Source organism: Pangasianodon hypophthalmus, chromosome 24 (genome assembly GCF_027358585.1).
Source record: "Pangasianodon hypophthalmus isolate fPanHyp1 chromosome 24, fPanHyp1.pri, whole genome shotgun sequence".
Taxonomy (NCBI): Eukaryota; Metazoa; Chordata; class Actinopteri; order Siluriformes; family Pangasiidae; genus Pangasianodon; species Pangasianodon hypophthalmus.
In genome coordinates this window covers 8,211,459-8,224,934 of record NC_069733.1, presented here as the reverse complement: position 1 = coordinate 8,224,934, position 13,476 = coordinate 8,211,459, and the positions used below count along the sequence as shown (strand labels likewise).

The following is a 13,476-nucleotide window of genomic DNA, read 5'->3' as shown; positions in this document are numbered from 1 at the left end:
ATTTTATACTTTGACATTTCTAGTAATCAGACATTACTACTAAAAAAAATCAGGTGGTATAACGCAAGTAAAGTACATAGAGCATAGTGTATACAGTAGAGCACAGTAGGCCTGCTCCTGCTGTTTAAACCTCAGTGCAAAGCAGCACAGTGGCGAATCGAACGAATCATATCGGTTCGAATCACTTCCACGGGTTTGTTAGTGAGAGTCGATTCTCTGACACTGTGAAGCCTTTCACTATAGGGCAGGCGCGCGCGTGGAGCTAGCCGGGGGCGGGCTTTCCGCTAAACCCAGCGGTAGGCTGATTCACTATCGATCACTCGGAAAAAGTCTGGAGGGCGGAGGTGGGGAGGATAGATTTCCGTACGGAGGACGATCGCGTAGTGTGTATGTGTGTGTGCGTGTGTGTGCATGTGTGTGTGTGTGTGCCTATGGTGTGGTCGGAGCACGGATTGATCCTCGCCTCGCTCTCGCGCTCGGACTGTAAGAAGAAGAACTCTAAAAGTGTGGCTTGAATCCACAAATCCAGAAACGCACTCTGTGTTTTCACCTCCGCTCACGACTTGACTGGCTCAGATCCTTGTGCTCTTGTTTGCTCGGTGTGTTTTCGGGGCGCGGATGGTGAGAAGCTGAGATTGAATGCGATCGTGCATGAAGGAGTGAAGTTGGAGGAGGACGGGAAAGCGGAGCTCCGGTTGTTGACTCGTTTGCGTGACGCGCGGAGTCTCCGGGTCGCTCCCCATCGCGCGCTGGATGGATGGGCATGGGGCAAACGGGATCTTACTACCGCGGGGCTGAGCGCCTTCTCACCGCCTCTCTGCTGCTTCTGATCACCCTTTCACTCCTGCTGCACACTGGTGATTACTCTTCTTCACTTCAATACTCCCTACTGAGTCACGCGCTCACAGCTTCTACCTCTATTACTAAAACATTACAATAATACTATAAAGTAGAAACACATGCAATACTTCTCCACTTAAAGTAGCTCCTGTATTGTCTTTTATGTTGTATTGTGATCCTCGAGGCATGATGTTTTGTGCTTTAGATAGATTTTTTAAAATAATAGTAATAATAATAATCATAATAATAATAATGTTATGCTTGTTGGAGCAGATGTGCTGCATCAGTCAACAATCAACACAAAACTGATTTCACACTCTTTTGACCTCAAGCAGAATGAACTGAGGGAAGTGGTCTTGTTCCTGTCCAATTTGTTCCACTAAGAACTGATACTGATTCCTATTGAATCAGATTGAAACTGTGAAACTGACCTCTCTGGTCTGGTCTGTGTCAAACACAAGTGTCTTTTTTTCCTTGTTATTCTTTTATTGTTGATGGGTTCATGATGGTACTGAGCCTCTAAATATGTCTGGCTCAATATATTTATGAGTGCTGGCCTACAGCTTGTCAATGCTAAACCTGTGACTGACTGCAAGCTTTTTTACCTTTACACATCATATGCAGTAAATCTGCTCTGGTACCTTTCTGACCTGGACAAACTATAGAAATGTAGTTTAGAAGTATCTAAAAATAGATATTATAACCGAATGCCCCAGTGTGCTTTCGTAAGTAGGAAGTTTCTGTGTTTTTAACATGTTCGAATATCCTTAGAAATCAGGAAATATTTGGATCATTCGGATATTCCTGTTCATTTTAGTTCTTGATCTGCAATAGAAGATGATTAGTATACAAAGATCTGTTTCAATCTGCAAAAAAAATCAGTTACTTAGCCTACATCTCTGTATGAAGATCTGTTTTTCCTCAGTAAAAAGTGGCTGCAGGGTTCTCGTCTTTCTCAGAAATACGTCTATTCAGGAAGGATTTGACGCCTTTCAAATGCCTATAGTCTACGTGCATGTTAGACGTGTTTGTCTAAAAGAGCCCATGTGGATGTTTTATTATACTCATTTGAAGAGCTTATGGTTTGGAGAGCTCGGGTTGTTTGTGCAGAGGAGAGTGTGAACCCATTTGGTGTCCTGGTTTCCTTTGGTCCTGTCTGTCAGCCATTCAGCTTTAAAGGCAGCATTAATACAGTTTTCCTGCACAATATCAACTGTGTTCTCAAACCTTTATAGTTAATTTAACCCAGTTCCTGTCAGGGCTGCGATATATCATATCATTTGTTAATCATTATTGTGGTATTAGCCATTTACCAGTCACTAAATGTTTTATTGTGTGCTGTGAGGATCCTGATGAAACTCAGCTGTTCTAGATAGTTTCTGCCGGGTTTTATAAATCATGGCATTCACATCCATTGTGTAAACAGTTTTGATTAAAATAATGCAAGCTAATATTTAACCATGTGAAATCAAGGTTCAGTAATGCGCTTTTAAGACACTACACTTTTAAGATCGCATAGACACAGTACTATATTTTGTCTCGATCATGCAGCCCTAGACCATGGATAGCTGAGTACACCCTTCATTTGCACTTCTTTAAACATCTCTAATGTATTTAAGAACTACAGTGTGTCCAGAAATCTCTTTTTAAATAGATATTATTTGCGTTGTAAATTCCCAGTGTCACTGTATGACAACGTGTATTTTAGTCCTCACCGGTGCTTTGACCAGCAGGAATTTAAGACATCTCTTAAGTGGGCTGACAAAATATTCTTTATTTCTGTTTTCAACCATGTATCTCTGCTGGAGTTGGTGGACTTCCAAATATGCAGGGAGTCTTGATTACATTTGAATGAGCAAAATGTTGTGCAGTCTCTTTCTGTTTGGCCTTTTCTCATTTCAAATAGCTCGTAGCCAGAGAAGATGATGGAAAATTAATCTTTTGTTATCACCTGGCCGAGACATGCTCCTGTTAAACATGTGTGGAAAAGTTCAAACCTATTTTGCAACACTAAAGGTAATCTGAAATATTTCAGAACAGCTTTAGAGCTGGAGATGTCGTTGGGACATGGTGGGCTGTAAGCTCCCCCACTGTATGCAGTTGTTGAAGTTCACTCCTGGAGGAGAAGGAGGATGGGATTGGTGGTGGTGGGGGGGTATGTGGGGGTGCAGTTGACCTCTCTGCCCTGGCCAAATTCCACATCTTGAAATTTCACTCGCTTCACACACCGGCGAGGGCCCCTCTGCAGCTGAGAAGCGCCTCGCAAAGCGCCTGGCCACCCTGAGAAAATATTTCCAGTGGCTTTAATTGCAACAAGGGTATGCTCTGTGCTCCGAAACGACACACTTCAGCCCTGCAAATTAACTCAGCCTGTGAAACAAACACCTTGTTTTTTTCTCTCCGTTGCTCTCTCTTGCTCTCTCTCAGCCTGTGGTTTATTACGAGCTTGGTTTTATGATCTCGGCTGAACCAGAAAAGAACACCAAGGACTTTGTTCTTTTCACGCCTGAGGCACTGAGGCAGTGAGTTTACATGGCACTTTAAAAAAAAAATCAATTCAGACCCATGATGTGAGAATTATGACAAGGTGTATACCATATGCACTGTATATATACTATATATATTATTTTGTTTTGAAATCTTTTCAGGTTATAATTTGTTCAATACAAAATATATTACAGAGGACGTATTGACGGTTGAGTTCAGCATCACTATTTGGCACTACACCGAGACATTCTAACACAAACTGCGAGAGTTTGATTTGTACACGCCACACTGCTAGTAATACTTTATGATCTGCTGCCCCCACCTGGGGGACCCCTGAGACATTCCATTTCTCACTCACTCTAAAATTACAAACAGCTTTAGGGGACGAAGACGACTGGCCTACTTTCCCTACTCCCCTCCATTTCTTCTCTTATCAAGTGTCCCAGTGTCATTGTTGTTATTGGTATGACTGTGGATCCAATTGCATGGCTCCCCTCATGACAGCGTTTTTGAAGTGGCAGTGTCAGGTGACATGCTAATTGTGTTTCAGCTACCTAGCCACAAAAAACAGACCGTGTCCATGACTGCCAAGAATTGGATTAGGATCGGCCGTGATCGTAAACCTCAGCTCGACCGTTCTGCACGTGTCTGTAAAGATTTGGTCATCCACGTCATTCTGAACTTGTAGCCATGATAGACATTTCATGCTGAAATCGCAGCAGCACCACCATGCTGCCACTGTTGTGTTCATGAGCAAGACTCTTAACCCTCAACTGCTGGGTTGTATCCTGTCTCAGTTGTATGTAAGGAAAAAAGTGTCACCCAAATTAGAAAATGTAAATGCGGGGAACAAACTAGACTTAAACAGGCTTTTTCTCCCACTCTGAGCTCAGTTCCTTCATCCTGTCACCGTCTCAGACAAATGTCGGAGGGCAACATCTTGCCAATGCCCCACACATGCAGCTGGGTGAAGTGCTGGAGGCGCATGAGTTTGCCGGGTGACGAGGTCATGCGGGGCCTCTGTGAAAAGCCTCTCTGTTTGTGGGTGAGATGTGGGACCTACATGGCTAACACAGTTACATCTACAACTTCGTCTTCTAGCATTTTGTTTAGCTACCTATAGATACTTGCATTACCACTAAGACCTGTGAAATGAAGCCTGTTTCTAGATTTAACCAGACAGGATGCAGCAAAAGTAATAAAACCCATATCGCCATATTGACAGTTAATTATACGGCCTTTCTCCTGGCATTTTTCAAAGCCTTTGCCTTTGTACCACAACATGGCTTCAGCTGGTCCTCCATATTGTTTTACAGCTTGTCAGTGAAACCCAATCTGTCCATGCTTTGTCATGCCGGCTGCAGTGGAGGACGCTGGGCTGATCTTCCGCCGCTGGCCTCACTACGCCATCATCTGATAATCAAATCAGGCAGATTTGAATGGGCTGCTCTTGCAGGCTACAGTGGGAGGCCGCTTAGTGTGCAAGATTGAGTCATTACAGGCGTGTTAATGGAGAGGCTGCAGCTGATATCAGATTATGAAAGGCCTCTCTAAACCACTCTCTCTTTTTCTTTCACTCTCTCTCTCTCTCTCACTCTTTCTTATTTTTTTCTCTCTCGCATTCTCTCACTCTCTGAGGTAATGCACTTGGAACACACTTTAAAGCAAGTCGCAAGCTAATGGTGTATGAATGTTCTTTTCTCGCTCTCTCAGGCGTTTTATTTTGTGCTATGTCATCGCCAGATAATGGAGTGAAGTGCTTTGCGTGTGAAAATTGCATAATCAATAATGAAACAGAGCCTCTTAGCGTTTTTAAACAAAGACCACTGTGGCATGTGTACATGGTGGCCATTTGCACTTTTGAGTGTCCAAAGACACTAGAAAGTTGGTGGACCACATTGTAAAGCATATCAATGAAAACATTTTATTTGTTTTTTATTAACATATTAAAGAAAACATGAAAGTTACATTTGGCGTGAACTAAAGCTGCTTATTAGCTGCATATTTGCTTTTGGCTCTTTTGTATTTCTAGGCCAGGGTGCTAGTTGGTGAATATTGCTTTCACAGTAGAAAAGCCTCCGCTGTTTTTATCCTTTGAGGTGCCGTTTTATTTGATCTTATTGGTGCAATAAACAGGCTCCTCTGGCGATAAGGGGAGATTTTACACGCTTGTTGAGTCGGCTGTCTCTCTGCCTTTGCGCCGCAGCGTAAAACAAGTCCCGGAATCTGACCTTGAAGAAACACTCGGCACACCCTTTAGACAGATCTGGGACTTATAGGGAAATATTTGCACATATGCACAGTGTAAAGCACACTACTCCTTAACAATCCTTTGAATGCAATCATGTTACATAGTGTGACGATGAGTAATTTGTAAGCAAAAATAGCAGATGACACAATAACAACATAATTGCCTGTTATTATACATAACCAGATAATAGACTCAACTGTTTTTGCAACTTTGTGGAAGTTACTTTGAACACCTTGTCTCTTTTTTGTGAAAATGAAATGACTCTCCACTCTCTTTATAGATTTGAGACATGAAAATAGACTGCTAAAAACATTTATTAAAATCATGCTTTAAAAAGTTTTTTTTTTTTTTTTGAATTACAATAGATCTAGAGTTATATCAATGTACAAGTGGTAATATGTGACCCTGACAGCATACTTTATATCAACTTCTTTTAAAGACGTGAACTCAGCACTGACCTTTTTACCTTCTTAATTCATGTTTCTAATCATATTGTGCACAATTTATCTTTATATCAGTCACTTAAACGACAAAAAATTTGATGCATGTATCTAGAGATAGCTGTAATCTTCCATCAAAAATTCAAGAACTTGCCCGCCTTCTGATATTAGGCACGTGTAATTAGTAAGAAATGTAATTGTAAGAAATTTGTGAAGCAAGAATGCTTGCAAAATAATTAAATGAAAAGGTTTTATATATAATAAACACTACAGGACATGCTGTTATAGGAAAATAATCAGTATTAGGCTGGTTATTTTCCTATAGGAGCACATCCTGGAGTATTGTATACCACATCAATTTGCCAACGATTACAGAATAGACATTATGATTTCTCAAGTCTTTAATCTGTGCAATAAAAGAAATCAATTAGTCATTTTTCAATCAAATCAAAACTGTCTTAAAAGTAGTTGAGGTGATAATGGGATCAGTTAAAGCAATAATATTCTCACCGGTTTTGTGAGTATGGCTCAAATACATTGAGGAGCGTTTTGTCATTTTCCTTCTCGTCTTCTTCCAGGTGAAAGTCAGGTCCAGACTCCACAGTGCCGTATCCAGAAGTGCACCACAGACTTCGTCTCGCTCACGTCTCACCTGAACCCGTCTCTGGATGGCTTTGACACTGAGTTTTGCAAGGCTCTGCGGGCCTACTCAGGCTGCACACACCGTACTGCCAAAAGCTGCAGGGGCAACCTGGTTTTCCACTCGGCCATGCTGGGCATTAGTGACCTCATGAGCCAGAGGAACTGCTCCAAAGACGGACCCACGTCCTCTACACACCCGGCCGTTTCTGTCGAGCCCTGCAACTACCACAGCCGCTTCCATCATCATCAGGCTGCACCAACTGCCACAGGAACAGGGGTCCCTGGCGCACCAGAGCACGCAAGGCCCAACTACCTGTTCTGTGGTCTGTTTGGAGACCCACACCTTCGGACTTTTAAGGACCAGTTTCAGACATGCAAGGTGGAAGGGGCGTGGCCTCTTATTGATAATAATTACCTGTCAGTGCAGGTAACGAATGTGCCAGTGGTGCAGGGATCAAGTGCCACAGCAACAAACAAGGTGAGCTGTCCTATTGTTGTGTGTTGTGCAAATGTACTAGAGAAATGATCACTGATTTGATTTAGTTTTTCATTTCGTATGTTTACTGCTGTATATAGTAATTTATACAGCAGTGCTGTTGATTTCTTGAATCTGATTGCACAGAAGGCATTGATTCATTTTGTGTAACAGCAGCTCAGGCAATAGTAATGCAAATCAGAGGTTTATATTAATGCACGTGTTATAATACCTAGTTGTGACTATAGTAACAGTTCATTCACAGTGACTTGTATGGCAGATGCGCCACATAATCTCAGGCTAATAATAAAACGTGCTGATATTCAACATATAATCATTGATATAATGACGTTTTCTTTTAGGAGATATTTAATATTTATGAAAGGAGTCTCCAGTATCAGTGCTTTGTAACAGTAGGTTTTCTGCTAAGGAAAAGACTTCAGGACAGAGGACTCTGCGCTTTCTCGCTAGCATGACAAGCAGTGTTTTTCATTTAAGAGAGAAAAGAAAGAAAGACTGGTGAGGGAATGACTATTTATAGCTGCTATAATGTAAGCGATCACAGGAACTAACTTGGTTTGTGGATGTTCCACAACTTTAAATGTAACTTTAAATGGAAATATGTAGTTTTGTTCTTTAATTAATAAGAAAAAACGGTAACTTGGCTGTGTTTTTAAAGCAATGCTCCCTTTCTGTGGATGGAGAGAGGATAGGAAGACTAACAAATTTTACACAGCAGCAGATGGGCTGCAGTCAAGAAACTGTATACCTACAAATTGCACCTATATGTGTGTACCTGGTGTGTACACATATACAGCATAGGTGCCAAAATTTATAGGTATACAATGGTTTTAATATTTAGTTAGTGGTCCATATTCATTGACTAGTCATAGTATATCAATATGATTATAGTGCATTAAGCTGAATATATATTTAAATAATATATAGTGTAGGTGGATGATGTCATGCTAAAAGTCCATACACGTCCTGGTCACATTGTATTTTCTCACCAAACCAAGCTTTTTATAAGCACTATATATGTATAATTAACGTATTATGAGTAGCAGACTAAAAAAAGAAACAAATCAGTTAAAGCCGTAGATGCCTAAGAAGTCAACGAGGAATAACAACTTTGACTGAGTGTCTACAGGTGTTAGCTGAACAAAGCACAGTGCTCAGGTCTTGTGACTAGCACTTGTGACTAACACGTCTGTGAAACTCTAATGTCGTTAATGACTGGATATAGCCTGGGCTCAGGCGTGACCCTTAATAAGGTGGCCTTGAAAGAAGGCTCTGTCTCCATTTTTCCAAGTTGTATGGCTGTAAGACCTCACACACACATACATGTACACACACCAAGACAGTATGTTGGCTGCTGCTTGCTAGATGCTATTCTATCTTTCAGTGATGGTAAATATTTGTCAAACTAGCAGGCTGAGAGAGTTTAGAGATACATGTTCTACACAAGTCGCTCTTCCCGTTCCTCAAATTACAAAAGTGAAGCTCATCCAAGGTCGAGTGAGGGGTACAACACTTGGCTGTGTGAGGGGTAGCCTATAACTACCCACGTCTCATTTGTGACCTTGTGACTTTGGAGGTGGGGCGCGTTATTAGCGCTTGGCCGTAATTATTAGCACACACTGCTCGACTGAGGCCCTTTCAGCTGCTTCACCTAATGGCTAGTTAGTGGTCATTTTTCATCCATGTCATGGGAACAAAGCTTGCATTCATCCTGCACTAATGTAAAGCCACACATCTTGTTAGTCAGCAGGCTTCTCCTCTTTTTTTGTGTTATGGAACAGCGTGACTTTAAATCTGTACAGTATGTTTGCGTGTTTCGTAGGGCAAGTGCGTGCTAACAGGCAAATACATGTGACATCGATTACTATCTAAAATAGCAAATATATTTAGTTAAACATTTAAAACACTGATTCTGCCTAACAAAATATTAAAATGTTCTTTATGGTTTCTTTGTATATATTAATGCATATTGTCAGTATTATGCTAATTTGACACTGATAATAAATGTAGCATTATGACCTCAGTATTTAAGGGTCTGAGTGACCAGTGGGTTGTGAGCTTAAATCCCAGGACTGACCCCATCCCATGAAACCAGCTTCCCAACTATGGGAAAAAGTATTTGCCCCCTTGAGAATAAGCATTAAAGGAGTAGTTTGTCATTCTCAGAGCCTTCTGTGGCCTGTGAGGTAGATTGCAATTATAATGAAAATACCCTTCCTTCTCCTCTTCCTCCTCCTCTTCCTCCTCCTTCTCCAAGCAACACCCCCAACTTGTCGGTTGAAGCTTAATTGCCTTAAAAAAAAAAAAAAAAAAAAGGGCAGTGCCGAACAGCTCTGTTCCTGCATCATAATGTAATCATCGTTGTTAGAACAAAAGAACAGAAAATGCATCTTTAATACATTTAAAAGCCACTCTGCTTGGTCCAGACTTTGCAGATACAAGTGCTTGTTTAGATCTGTTCCTGCGTTCAGATGGGGTGGTGTTCAATTCTTTTAATAGGTAATTCCACATGAATGGCACACATATGTGGTATTCACTACTCCAGAAGTTGCAATTTTCTACTGGCACAGAATTTAGGAGTTGAGAAGCAATGTGGTGTTTCTCAATCTGGCTTGTATAGTCTTTTTTTTTTTTAGTAATTTATCCACACATCTGAGGGAACTGTTGAGATTCCTGATAGTTTTGTCTCAGTGTCCTATATTATGAGTGTATGGTGAAAACACGAATTCATATGCGCTCTATGTAAAAAAAAAAAAAAGAAAGAAAGAAAAGAAAAAAACAGAAATCTGAATGCAAGAGAAACTGACTATGTTCTAACTTCTGTTTCCAGATCACTGTCATCTTCAAACCGTATCAGGAGTGCACAGAGCAGAAGGTGTACCAGGCAGTGACGGATGACCTGCCAGCGGCGTTCGTGGATGGCACTGTTGTAGGTGGCACTAGTGAGACGCGCAGCCTTGTGGTGCTGGAAAAGCTGGCGGGTCGCCATGTGGAGCTGCATGCCGCCTACATTGGTGTAACGGTGGTGGTGCGCCAGCTGGGCCGTTACCTTACGCTGGCCGTACGCATGCCCCACGAGCTTGCTATGGCCTATGATGACACTCAGGACCTGCAGCTGTGCGTGAACGGCTGCCCCGCCTCAGAGCGCATCGAGCTGCCTGCACTCGGCCTCCAGCATGGCGGCACTCCCGCTCTCCCTTCTCTCTCTCCACCTCAGCAGGCCTTCAGCCTCGAGAGCGCCTCCAGGAAGTGCAGCGAGCAGCTGCAGGTCCAAGACATCTATTTCCACTCATGCGTCTTTGACCTGCTCACCACCGGCGACGCCAACTTCACCGCCGCCGCCTACAGCGCCCTCAAGGACGTGGAAGCTCTGCACCCCGAGAGGGAGCGCTGGCACATTTTCCCTCGTTCCACAGCCGGGTTAAGACTGACAGCAGCCCTGAATGCACTTCTCGTTTGCTTATTCGCCGCTGCACTTTTGTAAACAGCGTGGCCATGACTGACTCAACTTTCATAATAAAATTCACGGAAGCACGAGGAGACTTTGTAAACAATCAGAGCATTACTTGTATATATTGTGTAGATGGAGGAGACAGGAGATGCTCCTTTGTATGACTGTAAATTTGTGTACATGCCATTTTCAGGAGAGTTGGGGTGCTCAGTGAATTTTTTTATGTGTGTGAAATTTTTGTGACTTTTGTTTTGGTGTCGTCCTTGCGAGAGGAAGTCTGAATGGAAGCACTTTATTTTTTTATTTTGTTGCAACTACAGAACAGTGTTCCACAGAACCGCAGAGCTCAATAGTCTCGGATAGCTTGTCTTTTTAATACCCGCAGGCGCTTTTTCAAACCCTTTACTTGTGTCTGTATGTAGATAGGACTTGCCTCACCATGGTACTCCACAACGACAGTTGGTTATTTCAAGAGTGCAGTTATTAGTACAGTAGTAAATAGTAATGTGGCTAGATTTCCAAGGATCACAGTTGTAACACAACCGCAGTATGTCTAGATCTCATTCCTTGTTTGTAGTCTAGAGCTCAATATTGTTGTTGGACTTTTGTGTAAGTGTTGAGTAAAATATGAAGAATTCAAACCAACACAGCAGACATGGGTTGAAGTAAAACAGGGATCTTATAAGGAACTGTTCAGTGGTCTGTTATCCATCCGGCAGACCAAATTTCATTTCATTTGCATTTAATTCAGTCCTGCGTTTCATCAGTAACAATCAGAATATCTTTGTATCCGGCACGACTAACTACAGATGGCCAAACATTTTATAAATGGACACGTATTTCATAAATTCAGTCTGATTTGATTATCCTTAACCTTTTTCACACTGAAGAAACTGGATTGCTAAAATGAGTCACGTTTCGTTTCCATGTGATTAGATGGAACTGCAGCTTTTTCTTCAGCCACTCACAACTAATGTATGGCCTTTTTTTAGTCTCTTTCTTGCAAAACAAGGTAGACCATCAATTACAGCATATCTATTGTTCAGTATAATGTCCTCCAACCAAAGATTTTGTGTCATTCTGCTATTCTTCATACGAGAGAATTAGTTTTACCATAAAGGATAGTCACTGTGTTCCTGATTAGCATGTGAAGCTCATTACAGTATGCTTTGCACGCTGACGTCATGCAGGAACACTGATGTAAAACCTTTTTTTGCCAGGATTTATAGGCTTGCATCTAAGAAATTGGGCTTTTTTCTTCCCAGAAGATGCTTTTTTGGTCTCTTCTTAACAAAGCTTAAGGTCTGTCTGTAACAAAGCTCACTGTGCTTAGCATTTACATTTAACTGACTATGCCAGCAATGCTTATTCTTTACGCTGACTGCCTTACAGTGGATCCTAAATGAATCAACACTCCCATCCTAAAAAGACTTGCTACTGTAGACTCACATTTTGTACGTTCATTTGTTTGCAACTACTGCCAGTGCTGAAGAGCTGCTAACATACTGTGACTAGATTTTATTTGGAACACTGGGATTTTCTGTGATTGGCCAAATCCTTGATAATTATTGATTGGCCAAATCCTAGATAGGCTTTATTTCGCCGTATAATAGAAAAGACCAGAGCAAAGCATCTGAGTGCAATTAACTGCAAAGATAAGCCTTCATCCTGTGTTTTTGCTTTGTTGCGTTTGATCTTGTGATTTTTTTTTTTGAGTGAAATCTGTTTTTGTGAAGAGTGACTGCTCAATGTTTATACTTAAATTATTTATGAAATATAGTGTATTGTTAGAGAAGGTCCATATTCTTGCTGTTTGGAGAAAAAAAAAAAAAAAACATTTCAGATGTGATTGTACTGCCACCTAGTGGACCACCGTTGTTACATCAGTGTTTTAGTAATGTTGCGGCGACTGAAAACAAGGAGAAAAAATGTGTTTTATTTAAAAACATTAAAAGAAAATACATACATTTTGTAGGCTTTGAGTGGTTACTGATTTGTACTGCTTCTCTGTTCTGTATTATAATGGTAGTGACACATCTTGGCCAGGGAAAACCCTTTACATGGTCAAATTTTGACATTTTCTACTATATATAGTTACCAAAAACTTCAGGTCTGAATTATGTTTCTCTTTCACATGTGTCTCAATCAGTAAAGTTCTAACATTTTAAAGAAAAGTAAAGTTTTTACTTTAAAAACATTTTAAAGTCCCCAAAAGTGAAAATGAAGAAAATTGCTTTTAAAGTTTTCAAATTCCAATTCCATTGAAATATACCCCACCTAAATCTACATTTATAATCTAATCTACTTACTGAAAAACAATGTTACCTCCAATTTTTTAAAAAATTATAAGTGTACTATAGGTAAAGAGTTCTCATTGATTATCAGCATCATCCTCATCAGCCACTGTCTCTGCATGGTTAACCTAAATAAAAGCATGTCTACATTGTCTTGGTAAAATATATTTATAATATTGATTGATATTTCATCATTTTTGGCTGTTTTCCAAATTTCAGCCACAGAGAAGCTGATGGGTTTTCCGAGACTGCCTCATATTTATTATTACTTACGGGGTTATTCATAACTAAATCATACATGTCTAACAGCCTACTGGTTTATATTATGAGTAATGAAAGAACCTCCATTAACTGTACAAAACTAAACATGCTCACAAAACTTGCACAGTAGTCACAGTGTTTGTTTTTTACATTACGCAGAATATGAAATTGACATTCCCATGACTGAGAGGTAACTGAACAGACTGCCATTCAAAGCTGTCTAGTGCACTTCACCTGTTCTTCATAGCTTGAGGTTCATTTGTGATCAGATAACTCCTTGTTCTCACACCACAGAATGTAGCACCTGTGTTTGC

The 13,476-nt window shown here is 40.9% G+C and overlaps 1 protein-coding gene across 1 annotated transcript; it reads left to right on the top strand.

Moving 5' to 3' along the window:
- The first annotated feature begins 287 nt into the window (after positions 1 to 287).
- Positions 288 to 12,574, top strand: rgmb (repulsive guidance molecule BMP co-receptor b). The gene is made up of 3 exons (XM_026931492.3): positions 288 to 857; positions 6,597 to 7,138; positions 9,987 to 12,574. Exons 1-3 carry the CDS (start codon positions 758 to 760, stop codon positions 10,638 to 10,640), a joined length of 1,296 nt encoding a protein of 431 aa, XP_026787293.1. The 5' UTR covers positions 288 to 757; the 3' UTR covers positions 10,641 to 12,574.
- The last annotated feature ends 902 nt before the right edge of the window (positions 12,575 to 13,476 follow it).

Bases quoted from the DNA above. Each gene is read 5' to 3' on its own strand.
- rgmb (XM_026931492.3), top strand. From the start codon at position 758: ATGGGCATGGGGCAAACGGGATCTTACTACCGCGGGGCTGAGCGCCTT. The intron at 858-6,596 runs GTGATTACTCTT...GTCTTCTTCCAG, and splicing joins TTCACTCCTGCTGCACACTG to GTGAAAGTCAGGTCCAGACT. The intron at 7,139-9,986 runs GTGAGCTGTCCT...TTCTGTTTCCAG, and splicing joins GTGCCACAGCAACAAACAAG to ATCACTGTCATCTTCAAACC.